Source organism: Ciona robusta, chromosome 2 (genome assembly GCF_009617815.1).
Source record: "Ciona robusta chromosome 2, ASM961781v2".
In the NCBI taxonomy this organism is placed as follows: Eukaryota; Metazoa; Chordata; class Ascidiacea; order Phlebobranchia; family Cionidae; genus Ciona; species Ciona robusta.
This window is the reverse complement of record NC_143236.1, coordinates 6,911,951-6,932,493: the sequence shown is the minus strand read 5'-3', so window position 1 is coordinate 6,932,493 and position 20,543 is coordinate 6,911,951. Positions and strand designations below refer to the sequence as shown.

General features: G+C 32.7%; 3 protein-coding genes across 4 annotated transcripts; all 3 read left to right on the top strand.

Annotated features, from left to right (window-relative positions):
• Positions 1 to 81: 81 nt before the first annotated feature.
• LOC149740692 (ATP-dependent (S)-NAD(P)H-hydrate dehydratase) lies at positions 82 to 4,674 on the top strand. 2 transcript variants are annotated; one of them, XM_089873417.1, is made up of 9 exons: positions 82 to 255; positions 575 to 742; positions 1,528 to 1,573; positions 2,134 to 2,222; positions 2,527 to 2,686; positions 2,886 to 2,990; positions 3,226 to 3,352; positions 3,762 to 3,861; positions 4,015 to 4,674. In XM_089873417.1, exons 2-9 carry the CDS (start codon positions 627 to 629, stop codon positions 4,190 to 4,192), a joined length of 921 nt encoding a protein of 306 aa, XP_089729543.1. In that variant the 5' UTR covers positions 82 to 255; positions 575 to 626; the 3' UTR covers positions 4,193 to 4,674. The 2 variants fall into 2 exon arrangements, with proteins under 2 accessions (XP_089729543.1, XP_089729542.1); XM_089873416.1 differs by having other exon boundaries at positions 92 to 237.
• Positions 4,675 to 5,487: 813 nt separating this feature from the next.
• On the top strand, positions 5,488 to 9,335 carry LOC149740691 (uncharacterized). The gene is made up of 6 exons (XM_089873430.1): positions 5,488 to 5,752; positions 6,141 to 6,272; positions 6,398 to 6,542; positions 7,266 to 7,389; positions 7,805 to 7,914; positions 8,651 to 9,335. Exons 1-6 carry the CDS (start codon positions 5,557 to 5,559, stop codon positions 8,940 to 8,942), a joined length of 999 nt encoding a protein of 332 aa, XP_089729556.1. The 5' UTR covers positions 5,488 to 5,556; the 3' UTR covers positions 8,943 to 9,335.
• Positions 9,336 to 10,843: 1,508 nt separating this feature from the next.
• Positions 10,844 to 20,368, top strand: LOC149740690 (dihydropyrimidinase-related protein 2-like). Its single transcript, XM_089873387.1, has 11 exons — positions 10,844 to 10,996; positions 11,280 to 11,371; positions 11,656 to 11,861; positions 12,758 to 12,972; positions 13,752 to 13,901; positions 14,713 to 14,833; positions 15,221 to 15,371; positions 18,549 to 18,693; positions 18,822 to 19,097; positions 19,529 to 19,778; positions 20,135 to 20,368. The coding sequence occupies exons 1-11, from the start codon at positions 10,946 to 10,948 to the stop codon at positions 20,215 to 20,217; spliced, it is 1,740 nt and encodes a 579-aa protein (XP_089729513.1). The 5' UTR covers positions 10,844 to 10,945; the 3' UTR covers positions 20,218 to 20,368.
• The last annotated feature ends 175 nt before the right edge of the window (positions 20,369 to 20,543 follow it).

Here is a 20,543-nt window from a genome sequence, read left to right as displayed (position 1 = left end):
TATGCTGTTGACGGAATCGCAGGGGAATCCCCTACCATGTATGCAAGGAATTTTGTTATTACTTCGTTAGCGAATTAGCGTTTCGAATTATGTTCGAAATGTGGTGAATTATCGGTCAAATACTAAAGGAATGAGCACAATTTTGTTCTATACTCGTGCGTTGATAATTGGGGCAACGAAAAGTCAAGGTGTTTTCGGAAAAACTGGCACTTTAGTCGCAAATATTTCAAGTAACAGGTAAACTTGTTTTCAGAGGTAAGTTTATTTTTCATGACGAACGCCCCAGTTTTGATCAAAAGTTTGGTGCTAGTGAAGACCTTATTTGCTAACCACTAACCCCCTAGGTTAGGGGGTTAGATGTTGATGGTTAGGGGGTTAGTGGTTATAGGGGTTAGTTAGTAGTTAGTGGTTATAGGGGTTAGTGGTATGCAAATAAGGTGAAGGTGGGGAGATTCTTCACTGGCACCAAAAGTGTTATACATTAAGACTAAAATGCTTATGAATTGTATAATAAGGACTGTGCTTGTCCCACCACAAGAGCCTAAAACAAGTTTCACTTATTGTATATTCACAGAGGAATTATAAGCATTGTTCCACGAACAAACCCACCACAGAAACTTTTAAAAATGCAAGAAGAAGAGAATTCTTTACTGGAAGAAGCAAGAAAAGTTGTTCCTGCTTTATCGTTTGGGAAACACAAAGGACAAGCTGGTCGTGTTGGGGTTATCGGTGGCAGTGAAGAGTATGTGCTGTAACTTGTATTAAAATATATTGTAATGTGATGTCAAACAAATGAAGAGCATTTAAATTTACCATGCACTCTTTTAATGAACTATACCCTTTTTGCATGGTCACTTTTATGCGCGTAAGTACTCGCATATTTACTCGCAAAAACAAAGTTAACACGCATAACGTCATAAGCGTGTCATTTGCTGTGGTTGTTACTCGCATTATGCGAGTAAAGAAAAGTATATTGAAAGTACAGTTTTACTTTTAAGAGCCTAATCTTTTTCGGGTATTAATTTTATAGGTTTTTGTTGGTAATAGCATCATAAAGTATTAAAACTTATTTTATAAACTAGATTTAATAATATTGCGCTAAAATAAGCTTACTCAATGTTAATACGCGTATAAACCAATGACCATGCAAAACAACGGGGTTAGCGAGTTATCATATGACGAGTTAATGCGGATCGTTATTCGCATTAACTTTTTACCATGCAAAAAGGGTACTATTGTCACTATTGTGTTAGTGTCAATTCATTACTTTGTTATGATGAAATTAGCTTCTATAGAGTTTCTAAGCCGTTTTTAAAGTTACATTGGGTATTGCAAAAAAACTATCCATTGATATAAAATTGTACTTGGACTTTTACACATTACTAAAATGTAGTTTTTGGGGGGCAAACTTCAATGTTTTGTACAGGAAAATACAATTTAAGTTTGCTATTGTTTACTTTTATATTCACCTGCTATATTGAAAGAACAAAACAACCACAGACACTCATTTTATGTATTTCTTCCTAGATATACCGGCGCTCCGTACTTTGCTGCTATCAGTGCAATGAAAGCAGTAAGTAATATTCATAAGACATAGTATCATTAATATATACATTGGATAGGGTAATGAGTAATGACCAACTCTGACCTTTTTAACTAAGTTTTATTTTATTTATGTAAAATGATGATAACAATTTGATAATTTTATTTCAAGTATTCATCATTAATTGTTGACAGGAAATGAGTTAATTATCTCAAAATTGCTTTTCTTGTTATAAATATGCAATTGTTGTCACATAATATTGTCAGTGGCTGTGACATCATTATGTTTTGTAAATATATGAAATCAACGATTTTGAAATATCAGGTTTACTTATGTTTAATAAATACATAGCAATCTGTGATAACATGTATCCAATTGTTTAGTAATCTATGAGTATTAAATTTAAAACAATTATTGTTTTAACGGCTCATCTGGTACAAAAAAACCTAGTGTCTTTTCGAAATATTTGCTAAATGGCAGAAGAAATGTCTGGAATTTACTGCATTTTTATTTTAAATAAGCAGTTGAAAAATTATTTTCATAGCAGAAGTAACAGAATATTTCTAACAATTGTTTTTCATGTTGTTTAGGGTGCCGACCTTGCTCATGTGTTTTGTTCCAAATCAGCTTCTACAGTCATTAAATCTTACAGTCCAGAACTAATAGTTCATCCTTTACTGTAAGTTAAACAAAAACTACCTCACTTGCTCACTATATTAACTACAGTCTGTATGCCAAATTTGGTTGTTAAAGAATGTAATTCTATCCTGCCATGTGTGTAATACTTCGGGGTTATATAACTAATTAAATTATGACTTATTTATATATATTTTCTCTGTTACTTTATGGGTTAGGTGGAATAATCATGACATCATTCCCACTAGAATTTCTTCTCCAATCTTGTGTTTTATGTATGCGACTTGCCTGCCCATATGTTATATTAAAATCTACAGTATTTATTCCTTTCCAATCTTCACCTACAGAGACGTACCTAATGCTGTCACATTATTGGATGAATGGTTGCCAAGAATACACTCGCATGTGATTGGTCCAGGTCTAGGCAGAGTAGATGCAACACTTAACACAGTGAAAGAAATTTTAATTAAACTGAAAAAACAAGAAATTCCAATAGTTATAGACGCTGTAAGTACGAAGTTTAACATATAGTGTTATGTTAGTATAAACTATAACTTTTTATCCAAAGCAGTTACCAACTTTTTTCTTTGATTTCCATTTTTTGAATTTATATTTTCCTTGTTTTAGGAAGTTCGACCAGAACTGAGCCATTGCCTCAATTATAATATATTGCAAAAAACAACTTCATGTTTTATTGTTGAAACAGGACGGGTTGTTTCTGATCACAAGAGACCCAAGCATAATACATGGATACACAAAAGCTATTCTTACACCTAATGTTGTGGAGTTTCAAAGATTATCAAAAGCTATGGTAAGTGTTATGTTGTATAGAATGTAATGTGTGATGACCAAAAAAGTGCTTGCAATAAAAGATTGAGGGTTCTACGCTTGACATTGATACGGATACTAATAGGTGTATGTGTTCTTCTGCAAGATACTTACTCTGGTCAAAATATTAGAATTAAATTACGTTCCTTGCTGTATGACCTCACTCACATATAAAAATTGATGTAGAAACAACTTATGTGTTATATATTTTCTATTAGAACTTAAATTGGGAAAGTAAGGACTTGAACGGATCGATCATGGAAACTGTGGCTTTAAGTAAAGCATTGGGAGGTGTAACTATTGTTAGGAAGGGTGAGGTTGACATTGTCGCGGCAGGAGATGAAGGTATGATTGTCATGTAAAAGTTACCTCTTTTTAAAACATCAATTCTTTGTATGCATCTATGTTAATGTGTCCATTAAATCAATTCATCAAACAGTCATTCTTGTGCTTTCATTCTAGTAAATACTTAAAATTCTATTCATCCCAACATTTCCATGCTTTTGTCTTTTGTGCTGGTCAATATTAATCTGGCCAGTAAACCAAAAGTTAACACAACGCCATTAAAAATATAGTCGCTGAGTGTACAATGGTCCATGCTCTTATCGTCCCAAGCAAAAGTATTTACAGAATTATATATCAATATCTTAACCACTGTAAAAGGGTAGTGTCATGTTAAAACCAGGATTAGGAGATATGGGATGTTATGTGTTTCTGGTATTCATCTTACCCCAGCATACATATATCACCACAGTTGTAACGATGGATGAGATAGGCAGTCCACGTAGATGTGGAGGACAGGGAGATCTTTTATCAGGAGTTATGGCTTTGTTTTCATATTGGACACACAACAGGTAAAACTAGTTTAGTAGATTATTAGATTTGGTTCGTTTCTAAATATTTTTTTATACCAAATTCTGTATGCGCCATAAAAGATGTTTTGCGAATTAAAATTTTCTTTCTTTTTTTCTTTTATATATTAAAGTTTTTTGTATTTTTTCCCACAGTACCTGCACCCCTCCACCCACCTTACTTGCTGGTTATGCTGCTTGTTTCCTCACTAAACGTTGCGCAAATCAAGCGTTTCAAAAACATGGTCGCTCCACAACTACAACTGACTTGATTTCAGAAATAAATTCAGTTTTCGTGAATAATTTCGAGAACCCAACAGATCCTAAATCATAGTTCGACAAAGGATTAAAAAATAAAATTTTTGTAGGAAATTCAAGGCTCATTTCAAACGTCACCCACCAGATTTTTTTTCTGAAACTTATTTATTATTTGTAGTACGGTTGTGATAAACTGTTATCCCAGATTGCAAAACATTTGTTTGCATTGTTATCCGAACTCATAACTACGAAAGCTCTGGTTTAGGAATAATTACACTGTGTGTTAATTTATATTTATTTTTAATCATTTTTCAATTGACCAGGAACCACGGCCTAGCAGAGATTTCTCTAGTAGGCTATGCTTGGACCTATATTCTGCCTGGTATATATTAGAATCATATAAACAATGCACAGCATTAAACTGCCACACACATTAGTAAACAGTGTATGCTTCATGTGTATCGAGGTTTTACATTACTACAATGCTATACTGTCTTCATCGTTTTAATGATACCACTTCTATGCTCGCAGAGTTAAAAATAAACGTATATTACCTAATGTGAATGAATTATTTATCCTCGCGTGGCGGTGAAACGTTTTTCTTACACCTCGTTTGCGCTAACAAGTTCCCACGGATTTTTGTTTGTAAACATTTTTTATATGGGTGACAATTTGGACAACCCGAGGGCTGCTTTGTTGAAGCAATTACTATTAAATGTCTTGTCACATACGCCCCCAACAACCGAAGCATCAAACAGTTATCCTCTGGTTAGGAGGCGAGCGTGCTAACAACTTCGGCTAGGCAATGTGCTAATGCCGACTTAATGAAATGTGAAATTAACATTTTCTTGGAATAACATATTAGATAATTCGTAAGCGAGCAACAGCTGTATTAAACACATCACTTGTGTTATAATTTCTTTCGTTTCTCGCCTTACGAGGATATAGTAGGGTGGGGAAAGACAGGACACCTTTTTATTCTATTACCGTTTGGAAGTAAACAAAACACACTCAAACATTTATCCTCACGATTCCCATACACCGTTATTAATTGTTTAAAACACGATCCGGATATTAGGTTATTTTTTGCTAAAGGTGTCCCGTCTTCCCTCATTGTGCTATATATAAGTTACATAAATTCAACATATACGTGGGGAGAGAACCATTGCAATATAAACGCGATAAGATCCAAACAATTTTGTTTTTGATCAAACTCGATTGTTTTGAACTGAAATGCCTGTGTCGTTACGTCAAATAATTTATTTTTAATTAGTTATTCTTTTAATGACGTAAAACCAGCGATAAAATTTAAGGTGAGGCAGTAAATAACCGTTACTTTTACGGACTCCTCTCGAGCGTATAAAGACCTGTGCATATAATACGGCCAACGCTCTATGTAGTGTGCATTATATTTTGACGTATTTAGCGTTGCCTGTTAAAATGAAGCTAATACTCTGTTTTCTGTTGTCGTTACTTGAACCTGTATTCATGCTTACCCAGCGAGAATTCAACATTTTAAACGAAAACTCTCACGGGTCAATTACTGAAGGTGCTTTCGTCATAGAAGAGGATTATGACGATGCAGGAGTTGCTGTTTATAAGATTTCTATCACAGGATACCCACAGCATGCAACCGGTGAGTTGAAAATGATCATCGTTTTTTTATTCTCGTACGACGGGACATTTCAGAATCATGACATAAGTGCCCCATGTGCGATTTTATACATCTCATGCCTGCGGTTATAAATTATATACCAAGTGTGTATATGAAAAGAACTCCGTTTTTTAATGATGAATATGTTGCATTCAATTATTCACTTTTTTACAAGACAAAAAAGCCATATGGGTTGAAGCAGTTATCGTTTTGTGTCTTGCACAAAGACATTCACCGGTACTACAAAGTTTCATCTTTAGCTTCACATGCATTTTCCTATAACGCTTTGAGCAAGATAACTCAAACCTCAATGACCTAATCACACGCTATTCTCGTTACTGATAACATACTAACAATTTCCTCTTGCCAGCGGATTGCTACATGTCTCAATTAGATTGCTGCAGAAGCAATGTGGAACCAGTGGAGTCTCCAGCCAGCATGACTATTTATCGAGACGTTGAGATGACGGATAATGTTTACTGTACACCGCTTGGAACTGTAGGTAAGCTAAAAAATGCAAGAGTGTATGTAGGCCACATTTCTTATACCGTAGAGTGTTAACTGCGTACACTAATGAGTTATTTCAAGGTCTCATTTTATTTAAAATTAATTGTGTATTCAAACTAGGCATGTCAACTGGCGGGACACACTTTTACAATCATCTTGAATCGGAATGCGCCAATGTTAATATTATGGTGGATGGAACCTTCGATGAATGTAACGGACATACGGGGAACAATATTTACCATTTCCACAGAGCACCAAACCCAGAGTAAGTTTAGATTTATCAGTAGAAGTATATGGTATGGATTTAAAGGGTGATGTGTTATAGCGGTTACACGTAGTATTCAAAGGATGAACCAAAAACGATACCTGCTTTTACGTATCGTAATTGTCTAATTATGTGTTACTACTTTGACTGTAATCTATAATGAGTTATGAAATAATGGGAAGTATAACCGTAATCTCATAATATATACTTAAGCTACAAGTTTTAATAACCTCATTTTGCAATATGTTTTAAACAAAAATCCCTCTTTGAACATAATTTGTTGTTGTGGTGCATTAAGTTACAAGCACGGATTACATTCATCATTAAACGAATGACTGCATGTTGTAGTTCACCAACTTACGTTTTATACGGACTCGCTGATCACCACACGCTACTTGCATGGCGTTTCATGATTGGTTGATCGCCTTTGCGTTAGAACTATTACTTTGCGCGTAGCTGATAAATACTGGGCCGTTTAAAAGAAGAAGCTGTTAGCGACCGCTGCCATGCTGTAAACTTAATCAAACCCTTTGCCCTTGAAAAATATATCAACTGTAGACCCTTTACAAATATAGCAGGGCCTGGATCATACAAAATGCAAGTTTTTATGCCGGAAGGCGTGTACATGATGTTGTTTTATGTGTTATTAATGGGAATATTCAAATGCTCAACAGTTTAGGGTTTTAGTTGTTTTATATCATAACGAAAATCAATTTGTTTCAGTTGTGTTGGTGGTTCTACACCAGGTCCACACATCATCGGTGTTTCTTTGGACGGATTTGCAGTTTACAACTCCGATAAATACAAAGGTGTGACGCAGGATTTGGACGAATGTGGAGGATTCGCAGTAAGTTGTTACTTTTTGTTTGGTGAAGTCGCTACTTAATTTTGCACCAAAGATAAGTCTATATAGTATAGGGTGGTGGAAGATGGGACACCTTTAGCACATACTATTCAAGTATATCCTGGTCGTATTTTAAACAATTAACAACGATCTATGGAAGTTGTGAAAATATAGTTTTATAATTCTTTGAGTATTTTTGTTTACTTCTAAATGGAACGAGAAAATAGAGTTACAAAGTGTTCCATCTTCCCCCACCTTACTGTATATTAAAAAGCCTACAATTTGCACATTCGGTAACTCGTATGTAGATACGAGGTGTATGAAGTAAAACACTCGTCTTATAACGACCGCCACAAACGTCCATTACACTCATAGCGTTACATAATCCACCGAATACTGAAAGATATTTTACTAACAGCCTGAAGGCGACCCAACTAAATACAGATACGTTGCTCAATATGGGAGCGGAGACGAACAAGCAACAGACTTTGTAATACCTTGCTTCAGAGCTGTGCCTTATGAGAACGCGTAAGTAAATTCCTAGTATTTCATACTTAGACACATTACAGTAGGTTGGAGTAAAGTGGTCCGTGTTTTTAAAAATCATTTCACAGAAACATTTCTTCTTTTAGCCCTATGTTAAATAAAGCCGACTCTTTAAAAACAGTTTAAATCGCAGTGAACCAGTAGGCTATGTTGTTATTTATGAGTATTTTTGTTATAGTAGGGTGGGGAAAGGTGGGATACCTTTTCATTCTATTTTCTCTTCCCGTTTGGGAGAAAACAAAGAACATTCAAGAATTATAAAACCGTAACCTCAAGACTCCCATGGACCGTTGTTATGTAACAGTAGCTTATTGTCTTCCCAGTTTGACAGGATATTGAGGCAAGATAAACACGGTGAAACCGTAATCGTAAAAACGCACCTTACTGATAAAAAATGAAATAAACTGCCGAATCGTGGTGTTCACCAATGGGTTGCGATAGCCTGAATTTCGGGGTAATAAGAGGAAAACGCTAGTATATGTACCCCGTTCCATGGCGTGTCACACTGTATGTATTTATCTCCCGTAGAATCTAATTTCAGTATTCAGATAACAAGACTATTTTATTACAAACATTTTTCTTGATATAAAGTTGTAGAAAGACATAATTGTTTGAAAATTGTAGAAACAGATTTATATTTATACGTCAATATATACTTGTATAGCCTACCAATATATATATACATTGTCTCCTATCCTTATGCGTCTGACGAACACAGATGTTGCGCATGCAACGAATGCGACAGAGTTACCCTGCCCAACTGCAATCGAAGAGGGAAGCGATCATTCAAACCGGAATATCATTCATACTTGCTTAATAGTTGGAGAACTGATAAACATATCACTCGTCGTAGTGTTGAACAATGCAAAGGGTCAGATCTTAGAACCTGGAGAGCGGAATTCACGGATGCTATATCATGTGACTTATGTACAATCACATGTGTGCCTACCGGTGGCTTCACGAATTGGGAAGACACCAAGCTATACAACAGATGTAAAACTTGCACGTGATTGTGAAGAAAATGAATAATGTATTACATTCTTTTCATTTGATATGTTTCTATATATGGTCCTCTTGATGCGCGCGCACGCTCTCTCTCTCTCTCTCTCTCTCTCTCTCTCTCTCTATAGTTATGTGTTTACATTCAAAAAGTCGTATATTTTCATTGCGTGTAATTCATATACCGCTGTTTATGAGACGGCATAAAACTATGTGTAGAAGCTAGTGCACCAATGTCATAACCTTTGCAATGCCGTTCATCCAGAATCGATTTCTTTCATTTTGTTGGCAATTGTTTCTATTCTATTAGTAATGTAAAATGACCTTCTTGCATATATTTTGTGTTGGTGTAATTTCTTTCAATTCCGCTTTTACATTGGTGTTACAAAATAAACCACATTATCGTATAATCTCTGTTTCTGTAAGTGTTAGGGTCTTGCGGCAAAGAAAGTTATGAGACTTGAGTTTTAGCCACCTATAGGCAAAAGTTTTCCGTTACCGTACCAGCACCCCTTACAATTTCACAAACTTAATTTTTCATCTAAATAGCTTAAGGATAAAGTTTTCTTATACCTATGCGTCACTAAACCACACTGACACACACAAGCCCTAAAGCATTATAGCAAATAAGATTTCGTAAAACTGCTGCAGACGCAACTAATGGATTGCTATAAATTATTTAAAGACTTAACCCTTCTTCCTTTTCTATGTTGGTTAAGCATGCAGGATACATTGCATAACGTTGTGCTGGTGTATATATGTTTTAACATAGCGTGACTTTTGTGAAAGAATGCCTACAGGGCGTTGGTCGTTTAAGAAATCTAGCTGTTTGTTTGGGTATGCGATGTTAACTATTTTAAAAGCCCAACAGAGATATAAATATTGTATTAAAAGTTAATAATAAGGTCGAATTAAGCACGTTTTAAAACTGTTGTATTGGCATTTTTATTCATTTTAATGCCAAATAAAAACGTGTGTATAAGTAGTATAGTAGGGTGGGGAAAGATGGGTCACAAAACATTTAAAGAAATATAAAACCTTATCTTCACGACTCCCATAGACCGTTGTTACTTGTTTAAAACACGATCAGGATATTTAGATATAAAGTACTAAAGGTTTCCCCCACTCTACTATAATATTTTTAGCCATTTTTTCATGAACGTTGTATTTGTTGCGTTGATATCAATCAGTCCAGTCAAGTTATAGGCTCAGATTTGCTTTAATATTACATCATTTTCAGTAAAAACTTTAAAAAAATATTTTACAATGTTAGCAAAACATTTCTGTCTATAGTTGTATAAACTTACTCTAAAACATGCTACGTACGATCTACTAATTATATACAGATGTTGCATATTAGCTTTATATCTGTTTACTCGTCTGTTCGGTGTGTTTGGGTGCCTTAGGTCATCTATAATCGATGGATCAATTCATCTCAGCCAGTTGCTATGTTCATCTTAAACCTGTTTTAATTAAGCGCAGACTGTACAGACAGACTGTGTAAACGACGCAGAATAATCTTATGCAGTTATTTGTGTGAACGACTAATTTAGATGTTTTGCTGGCTATTTGTTTTATATTTGTTAAAGTAATGTAAATGTAACAGTTGTTTCGAAACGAAACTTTCCTTTATATTTCTTTAAATGCTGTAGACATGTAGAATGTAGACCCCTTTAGGTACAGAGATTACGATTTCGAAACTATTTGCAGTAGCAGTATACCGTTGTGCTCTATAAATATTTTTAACCGCGCAAAACTGTCGCATACTTAAAACAGCCTGTACAGATTGATTCTAATAGCGTTCGGCCTATATAATTAACTTATAAATGCAAGAGTTAGCCTAACACGTCTACTTTGTAATATACTTAAAGTTATTCAATAGTTTTCTTTGTTATTTCAACTTGTTGAATTGGGTGCAAATATTTTTATCGAACACAAATAATATATTTTAACCATTACAGCAGCATAGTTACCAAACGTCGACTTCATTCACAAAACTGATTCGAACATTAACATGGACTTTCCCAAATCTTCTCCAATTCGAAAAACTATTCCGAAAATTGCGGTAGGCCTATGATATATTTTACAATTTAGGCATTTTATAACATTTTTTGCTTGAAATTATGTCGCACGCTAAATCTTATACCGTAGGGGAAGATGGGACACCCTTTTCTATATTTTTTTGGTACATTTGGTGGTAAACAAAGAGCATTGAAAAATTATAAAACCGCATTTTATGACTACCATAGACCGTTGTTATTTGTTTAAATCACGATGGTTATTATGTGCTAAGGGTATCCAGTCTTACCCCACCCTATAAATATTGTAATTCTTGCTTCGTTTTGCAGAGTGGCGAGCGACTTCACATAAAAGGAGGTCGAATTGTCAACTCTGACTTGACAACCAAAGCTGACATCTTTGTTGAAAATGGAGTTATAAGGTTTGAATTAAGTTTTGTAACGGGACGATAAAAATAGGAAAAAAATACCCCGGCCTAATAGAAATGGTTGCCAAAAGCAACCGCATACTCTCATTCAGTGGCTACTTTATGCATCTAATATTGGAAATTGCACGTACTTGTAGTATGGTCGTACTCTAGATTCTTTAACACCAGTGTCGTAATGGTCTTTACCTCTTATATCGACATATATCTATCTTCATGCCATAATAAACCCAATACGTTGGCCTAATAAACTTTATATTGAAACCCCATTGTTACATCAGACAGGTTGGTAATGACCTCACAATCCCCGGTGGTGTGACGTGTATCGATGCTACTGGTGCGCTTATTGTACCGGGTGGTATTGATCTGGCTGTCGAATTCGATAATAACCCAGTGCTGGATGACGTCACTGTTAATGACGTCACGTCGGTCGATAATTGCTACAGCGCATCAAGAGCAGCCCTGTTGGGTGGGACCACCACTATAGGTAATATATGAGAATCGTATATATGTCTCGACAGTGAGCATGAGGTATATTTGTTTGGTGTACAAGACGACATTGATTTTAAAACCCGACAATGAGCGTGAGCTTGCCTCCCTGCCTCTAGTCTAGCCTATAAGTGATAGCTTCGAGGCTCGACGTTGCTAACATTGTGACCGTATGTGTCCCTGGGCAAGACATCTAACGCCAAATTGGTCCAACCCCAGTGGTCCTTTATGGGTTACTATCATCCAAAACAATCACCCGCAAAATTACATAAGTGTTATCTCGTAACACGAGACTTAAAAAACAGAAAGTCCGTGTTATAAAAACCGTGTTATCGGTATGATGTTTTGTCCCTGGTACTTTATCGACTGACGACCCCGTTGTTTAACTGGTACGCTCGTGGTATTGAAACCAGAGTCGTAAAAACACCGAGTAGTCCAACTGCCGTCTTTGTGTGTTCAAAATAGAGCAAAAGCGGTGACTTTCGCAATGAGTTTAAACGAACTTGTTGAGTTTTATTTGCGATTTCCTTTTGTGAAAAGGCGTAAAACAGCTTCTATTTACATTACCAAACATTTTTTTGAAAAAACATATAAATTTACCCGCATTAAATGACTAAAACGTCACAAATCAACCGCTTCTAATTCCAGTTTTTGACTTTTTTTGATACAGAAAACAAATAACACTTGTTTTTTACACCTTTCAACCTTTAAATTTGTTTTTAGACTCAAGTTTTTCTCTAATTTACCGAAAAACATGCATTTTCCCTATACCTACTGTGTTATTTTGGACCCAAATTGCCGTTCAATTTGTGTTTTACGTAACAATGGGTTGGACTACTCGGTATTTCTATGGCTCTGATTGAAACATACAATCCAATTTATTATTTTTCACAGTTAGTTTCTCAACGGGCGAAAAAGGGAAACTAGTTTCTTCATTCAATAAAAAATCCGAAGCCTGCGAAGCTAGCTGCTGTGACGTCAGTTTACACGTAGATGTGACGTCATGGGATGATGACGTCAAAGAAGCGATGACGAAACTGTCAATCAATCACGGAGTTAATACGTTCAGAGTTTTTATGAGTGGGCAGTGGCAACTAACAGACGAAGAGGTAAATCATATCTGTTTTTGCCGCCTGCTGTATTATAAGTATGTAATATAGTAGGGTAGGGGAAGACGGGACACTTTTCATTTTATTTTCTCGTCCAATTTGGTATTAAGCGAAGAACATTCAAAAAATTGTAAAACCGTATCCTCACGATTCCCATAGACCGTTGTTAATCGTTTAAAACACGATCACGATGTTTGGATATCATGTGTATAAAATGTGTCCCATCTTTTCCCATCCTACTATAAGGATGCAAAATATTTTGGCATTTTTGTTTCTATTTTTGAAGTTTTATCATTTTTGAGATTTTTTTAGGTTTTTGATCTTTTGTTTTATGACGAATGAGGTAACGGATTGGATTAAGTTACGTGGGACACCTGCCTTTAGTTAAAGGCTCGTGAGTGGACCAATTCCCAAGCGGCTACGTAATTATATTATAAATAATGTAGAGACCGGATCTCTTAAATTAAAGAAGAAAAACGATATTTTTTGTCGTTGTCTCTAAACTTTTTAGCACATGCTGTGCTAGTCGGCACGCGTACTAGGTATGACGTTTTGAATCGCTTATATTTTGAACAAATGGTCTGCTACGTTCGAGGTCAGGGCTTTGACACTGGGCATGATTGGAACTGGGCACAATATTGTTCTAAATCGTAAGCAGGCACCAGGTGTAAAAAAGTCGAACACTCATGTTATAACTACTATCATTGTCCCATTACGCGAAAATAGGCAAGTTACATTTATTCATTCACTTCTCTGAGAATTTTTCTGTTTTCTTGCAGTTGTACGATGTCTTGAAACACATTAGAGAGATTGGATGCGTCGCTCTTGTTCATGCTGAGAATGGTTCAATAATAAAGAAGGAAGGAGAGAGATTACTTGCAGAGGGGAACGTGTTGCCAGAGAATATATTAAAGTGCAGAAACGAAAAGGTAAACGATATTACTTTCATGTTTATTACAGTAACATCTGTCCGCGGTAGGTTAATGTTTAAAATGTCCTTCATAGTTTACAAAAAGAACACTTGTGTTCTATATATATATATATAGTAGGGTGGGGGAAGATGGGACACCTTTAGCACACAATATCCAGAAATCCTGACCGTGTTTTAAAAAATTAACAACTGTCTATTAGAGTCACGAGGACATAGTTTCATATTTCTTTTAATGTTCTTTGTTTGCTACTAAATGGGACGAGAAAATAGAGTTAAAAGTGTCCCATCTTCCCCTATCCCACTGTATATATACAGTACATATATATTTTTTTATTCCTTATGGGTGAAGTCCCTATCAAGGACCTGGGATTTAGGCCACATTTGACACATTACCCAAACACCCCAACACTCGGAAAGCCCATTTAAATCCTTTGTGCGAACGGGGCCGCGAAACCGCATCGCACTCAGGCGCGTATAGTTTTGCAACATTTTTTATCCTCGTGTGCTTACGAGTTACCACTCTTTTCACCTTTGTGTATGATTTTGTTTTTGATATGGCTTACAATTTGGACAACCCATTATTGACCGCTGGGTTGGTGCAATGTCCGTTAAGTGTCTTGCGCAAGGACACATACGCGATCAGTGTTAATACCGCCGTCGAGCATCGAACCGGGAACACTTTGGTTTTCGATGTATAGGCGCCTAATCCACCGCACTCGTGTTCTAACTACTGTCGTTTCCCCGCCGCTTTCGGAAAAACAAGTAAAATTTATTCAACAATTTTTCATGCGTCCACCATTACGCTATAGATTGAAGCAGAGGCAATAAACAGAGCTTTGACGATTTCGAATCAAGTTGATTGTCCACTGTTGTTCTGGAATGTGACGGGAAGGAAGGCGATTGATCTCATTAACAAAGCAAGAACCGAAGGTATTTTAGATATACCTGAGTTGGAATATAGTTATTTGTTTTCGTCAATACGTTGTACAGATGCCATTTACCTTTATGTTTTCTATTTTATGTTGGGGTCTTTCCCGTCCTGGAATTTCCTAACAGAAAATCTTGACTATTCATTGATTTAAGAAGTCTTTCACGTCTAAAGATTTTACAGAAAACCATGTAGTTAGATGAAACAGTCAAAACTTGTTAAATGGGTTAGGATTTTTTAACGAAACTGTTCTAAAGATTAATTTGATCTTACACTTATAATATCTTAGGCTACTGCCATTTCACACAAGAATATTAGGTTTTTATTCATTCTAAAAGTATCTAGAACTTTAAGTCATTCATCCATTCAAAGTCTCTTCCCTATTTCAGGACAAACAGTATACGGACAAGCATTAGCTGTAGCTCTTGTTCAAGATGGCTCTGTTTATTCTGATCCTTCCTGGAATAAAGCAGCTTCATGCGTCACACGGCCACCATTACGTAAAAATGGGAGTGAAAATATCATGAATGCACTTGCAGGGTAATTTGTTTAAACTGGGAGTGTCGGTGAATTTTTACCCCTAACTGCTAACCCCCAACCCCTAACCACTAACCCAATAACCAATAACCCCTACCTAAAAACTATCAACCTCCAACACTATCCACCAGCCTAATCTGTAACGAATACCAGAGGATTCCAAACTAGTTTAGAATGTTTTGTTGATTCCTATTGTCTTTCTGCTTTTATAAGACAATGTTTAACAATTGATTATTACATATTGGTTAATGTATTTGTTCTGGCATTATTATTTGGGCTGTACAATATTTTTATAATGAATTATAATAATATTATAATGAATTACATTAATTTTATAATAAATTACAGTAATTTAATAATGAGTTACAATAATTTTATAATGAATTACAAAAATTCATAATAAATTACACTAATTTTATAATGAATTACATTAATTTTATAATCAATTACAGTAATTTTATAATAAATTACAATAATTTTATAATGAATTACAGTAATTTTATAATAAATTTCACTAATTTTATAATGAAATACAGCTATTTTATAATGAATTACAGTAATTTTATAATAAATTTCACTAATTTTATAATGAATTACAGCTATTTTATAATGAATTACAGTAATTTTATAATCAATTACAGTCATTTTATAATGAATTACAGTAATTTTATAATGAATTACAGTAATTTTATAATGAATTACAGTAATTTTATAATGAATTACAGTAATTTTATAATAAATTACATTAATTTTATAATAAATTACAGTAATTTTATAATGAATTACAGTAATTTTATAATGAAATACAGTTATTTTATAATAAATTACATTAATTTTATAATAAATTACAGTAATTTTATAATGAGTTACAATAATTTTATAATAAATTACATTAATTTTATAATAAATTACAGTAATTTTATAATGAGTTACAATAATTTTATAATGAATTACAGTAATTTTAAAATAAATTACATTAATTTTATAATAAATTACAGTAATTTTATAATGAGTTACAATAATTTTATAATGAATTACAGTAATTTTATAATCAATTACAGTAATTTTATAATAAATTACATTAATTTTATAATAAATTACAGTAATTTTATAATGAGTTACAATAATTTTATAATGAATTACAGTAATTTTATAATGAAATACAGTAATTTTATAATGAATTACAATAATTTTATAATGAATCACAGTAATTTTATAATCAATTACAGTCATTTTATAATGAATTACAGTAATTTTATTATGAATTACAGTAATTTTATAATGAATTACAGTAATTTTATAATGAATTACAATAATTTTATAATGAATTACAGTAATTTTATAATGAATTACAGTAATTTTATAATGAATTACAGTAATTTTATAATGAATTACAGTAATTTTAAAATAAATTACATTAATTTTATAATAAATTACAGTAATTTTATAATGAGTTACAATAATTTTATAATGAATTACAGTAATTTTATAATGAAATACAGTAATTTTATAATGAATTACATTAATTTTATAATGAAATACAGTAATTTTATAATGAATTACAGTAATTTTTTAATATTTCACAGTAATTTTATAATCAATTACAGTCATTTTATAATAAATTACACTAATTTTATAATGAATTACAATAATTTTATAATGAATTACATTAATTTTATAATAAATTACAATAATTTTATAATGAATTACATCAATTTTATAATAAATTTCACTAATTTTATAATGAAATACAGTAATTTTGTAATGAATTACAGTAATTTTATAATGAATTACAGCTATTTTATAATGAATTACAGTAATTTTATAATCAATTACAGTCATTTTATAATGAATTACAGTAATTTTATAATCAATTACAGTCATTTTATAATGAATTACAATAATTTTATAATGAATTACATTAATTTTATAATAAATTACAGTAATTTTATAATGAGTTACAATAACTTTATAATGAATTACAGTAATTTTATAATGAATTACAATAATTTTAGAATGAATTACACTAATTTTATAATGAATTACACTAATTTTATAATGAAATACAGTAGTGTTATAATGAATTACAGTAATTTTATAATAAATTACACCAATTTTATAATGAATTACAATAATTTTTATAATGAATTACAATAATTTTATAATGAATTACAATAATTTTAGAATGAATTACAATAATTTTAGAATGAATTACAATAATTTTAGAATGAATTACACTAATTTTATAATGAATTACACTAATTTTATAATGAAATACAGTAGTGTTATAATGAATTACAGTAATTTTATAATAAATTACACCAATTTTATAATGAATTACAATAATTTTTATAATGAATTACAATAATTTTATAATGAATTACACTAATTTTATAATGAATTACAATAATTTTAGAATGAATTACAATAATTTTAGAATGAATTACACTAATTTTATAATGAAATACAGTAGTGTTATAATGAATTACAGTAATTTTATAATAAATTACACCAATTTTATAATGAATTACAATAATTTTAGAATGAATTACAATAATTTTAGAATGAATTACACTAATTTTATAATGAAATACAGTAGTGTTATAATGAATTACAGTAATTTTATAATAAATTACACCAATTTTATAATGAATTACAATAATTTTTATAATGAATTACAATAATTTTATAATGAATTACAGTAATTTTATAATGAATTACAATTATTTTAGAATGAATTACAGTAATTTTATAATGAATTACAGTAATTTTATATCGAATTACAATAATTTTTATAATGAATTATAATAGTTTTATAATAAATTACATTAATTTTATAAAGAGTTACAGAAACTTTATAATTAATTACAGTAATTTTATAATCAATTGAAGTAATTTTATTTTTTATAATAAATTACAGCTATTTTATAATGAGGTAATTTTTATAGTGAGTTACAATAGTAATGATATTAAATAAAGAATTTTTTTTTTACTTTCAAAAAGCAAGACAATTTTAATTATGCTATTGTGGATAAACTTAAACAGGCACTTAACTACCCCAGCTTTATAGGTACATACGTGTCCCTGAATCCTTATTCATTTACAGACACATATGTTTTCACACATGTAGAGACATAAATATATTCTTAAATATAAAACTGAACCTTTGAATACATGCAGTGGAGCCTTACAGTTTGTGTCGAGCGGTCACAGTGTTTACAACGATCACGATAAAGTTAAACTGGGGAGAAAAAACTTCATGAAAATTCCACCAGGAACAAATGGTGTTTATGAACGCATGATGGCAGTATGGACCACTGGGGTGGTGAGATGAAAATTTTGCTAACAGAACATCTATGTTATAACAACTGTTGTTGTCTACCACATAAAGATAAAATAAGTATTAATACATTAAAGTCAAGATAAAATATAATTACTTATTATTGTTCGCAGGAAAAAGGCAAAATTGATGAAAATCAATTTGTTTCGTTGACCAGCACCAATGCTGCGCGGTTCCTTAATCTGTATCCTCGTAAAGGCAGAATTGCAGTTGGATCTGATGCCGACCTGGTGGTGTGGAAAGTTAACGAAGCTCTCTCATTGGCTGAAACTGCTTCTGAGTTCGCTGTAACAAAACCAGACTGCACCAGTGCGTTCGAAGGTGTTGAAAGTAAAGGGCGCCCTTCAGTGGTTGTGGCACATGGAAAAGTTGTCTACAATGACGGACAGGTGAGATTTATTAATTCCTGAGAATGCCAAACTGTCTTGGCCCACTTTTAGGAACCGACCCTAACAATAACATACAGTATACTGTGTATTACAAGGTGTGACTACTTTAAGTTTAGAGCTACCCCCCTATTTCTAAAGTCTCCAGTTATAAAATTTTTCCAGAAAATGATTGATTTAATATTCAAACATATTTAATATTTTTTTATTTTTTTGGTCCAAGGTGCCATATGCTACTTACTTAGGCTCCAATTTTTTGTTTTAATTACCTACAATTCCCTATGAGAAATTAATTTATATGGGGGTTTCTAAATTTTTTGTACAACGGTTTATTTTCTTGTTGCGTTTTGGAATCTAGAAACCCAGCGGTTTTTAATTTATCATCTTAATTGTTCCAAAAATTAAGACCCATTTCAAAAAAGTTATATTTTCAGATTAGCGTGGTTCAATCCATGGGAGATATGGTTGAACGACCAGTTTGTTCGCCTTCAATTTACAACCGTTTGACAACCAAAGATTTGTTGCACAAAACACGCGTAGCACCAACCCCAGACTCGGCACTTTTTCGTGGCATCAATGGAATTGTCACTGACAACACAGGAGCTAACAAAGTGACAACTCCTGAGCGATTTTCCAGAGGATCTGGTCACAGAGCTATGCACCAATCAGGATGGAGTTTTTCAGGTGATTAAAAAAAGCTCAAAATTGTTTTATTTTAAAGTCATACATATTTCATTTATTGTCAAAAATTTATGGTGTATGTTAAATCTAGGTGCTTCTGAGATACATATTTTAGTAGTTTCTAAAGGATTGTTAAAATTCTTGAAACTTGTTAGTACACATAGTATTGCAAGACACTTGACAACAATTGTTCCAACATGTTACTTCTGTGTTATCTAAATTTTCAACTATACATTCAAAAAATCCCCAAATTACAAATGTGGTCACTCACAGGCATGAGTTGTATAAAACAGAAAACTTGCATTATTTAGCAAACTACAATCATTGATATTACTTAGTTTAAAGCTTGATTTATACAGGGGGTCAGGCGGAAGATAGTTCACGACCAAGCTCTCGTTTCTCCAACCCACCAGGAGGCCAATCCCATATCAGTTTAACGTAATTGAGTTAAAATGAAATTCATTAAAATGAGATATTTATAATAGGTTTGCACATAATTGTTTGCTTGGTGAAAAAGTAATGAAGCAGGAAAATTCAAACCATAAAGTTTTCGCTGTAAATTTGTTGTTGTCGAAATAAAACAATTCGTGATATGGCGTAGTACATTTATTCGATTGGACATAATAGCATTTTAGAAAAATTTTATTGAATTGTAAAATAATTAATTCAAAGTTTCAGTTTTTAGAAGGTTATGGCATGACTGAAAGAGGGTCGCTTGGTAATGAAATTATTTTCAGTTCAATCCATTTATGAGAAATATGATTCTTG

Coding starts and splice junctions, on each gene's coding strand:
- LOC149740691 (XM_089873430.1), top strand. CDS start 5,557: ATGAAGCTAATACTCTGTTTTCTGTTGTCGTTACTTGAACCTGTATTC. Junction 5,753..6,140: donor ATACCCACAGCATGCAACCG/GTGAGTTGAAAA, acceptor TCCTCTTGCCAG/CGGATTGCTACATGTCTCAA. Junction 6,543..7,265: donor CACAGAGCACCAAACCCAGA/GTAAGTTTAGAT, acceptor AATTTGTTTCAG/TTGTGTTGGTGGTTCTACAC.
- LOC149740692 (XM_089873416.1), top strand. CDS start 131: ATGAGCACAATTTTGTTCTATACTCGTGCGTTGATAATTGGGGCAACG. Junction 1,574..2,133: donor CTATCAGTGCAATGAAAGCA/GTAAGTAATATT, acceptor CATGTTGTTTAG/GGTGCCGACCTTGCTCATGT. Junction 2,991..3,225: donor AAAGATTATCAAAAGCTATG/GTAAGTGTTATG, acceptor ATTTTCTATTAG/AACTTAAATTGGGAAAGTAA.
- LOC149740690 (XM_089873387.1), top strand. CDS start 10,946: ATGGACTTTCCCAAATCTTCTCCAATTCGAAAAACTATTCCGAAAATT. Junction 10,997..11,279: donor AAACTATTCCGAAAATTGCG/GTAGGCCTATGA, acceptor TTCGTTTTGCAG/AGTGGCGAGCGACTTCACAT. Junction 19,779..20,134: donor ATCAGGATGGAGTTTTTCAG/GTGATTAAAAAA, acceptor TGATTTATACAG/GGGGTCAGGCGGAAGATAGT.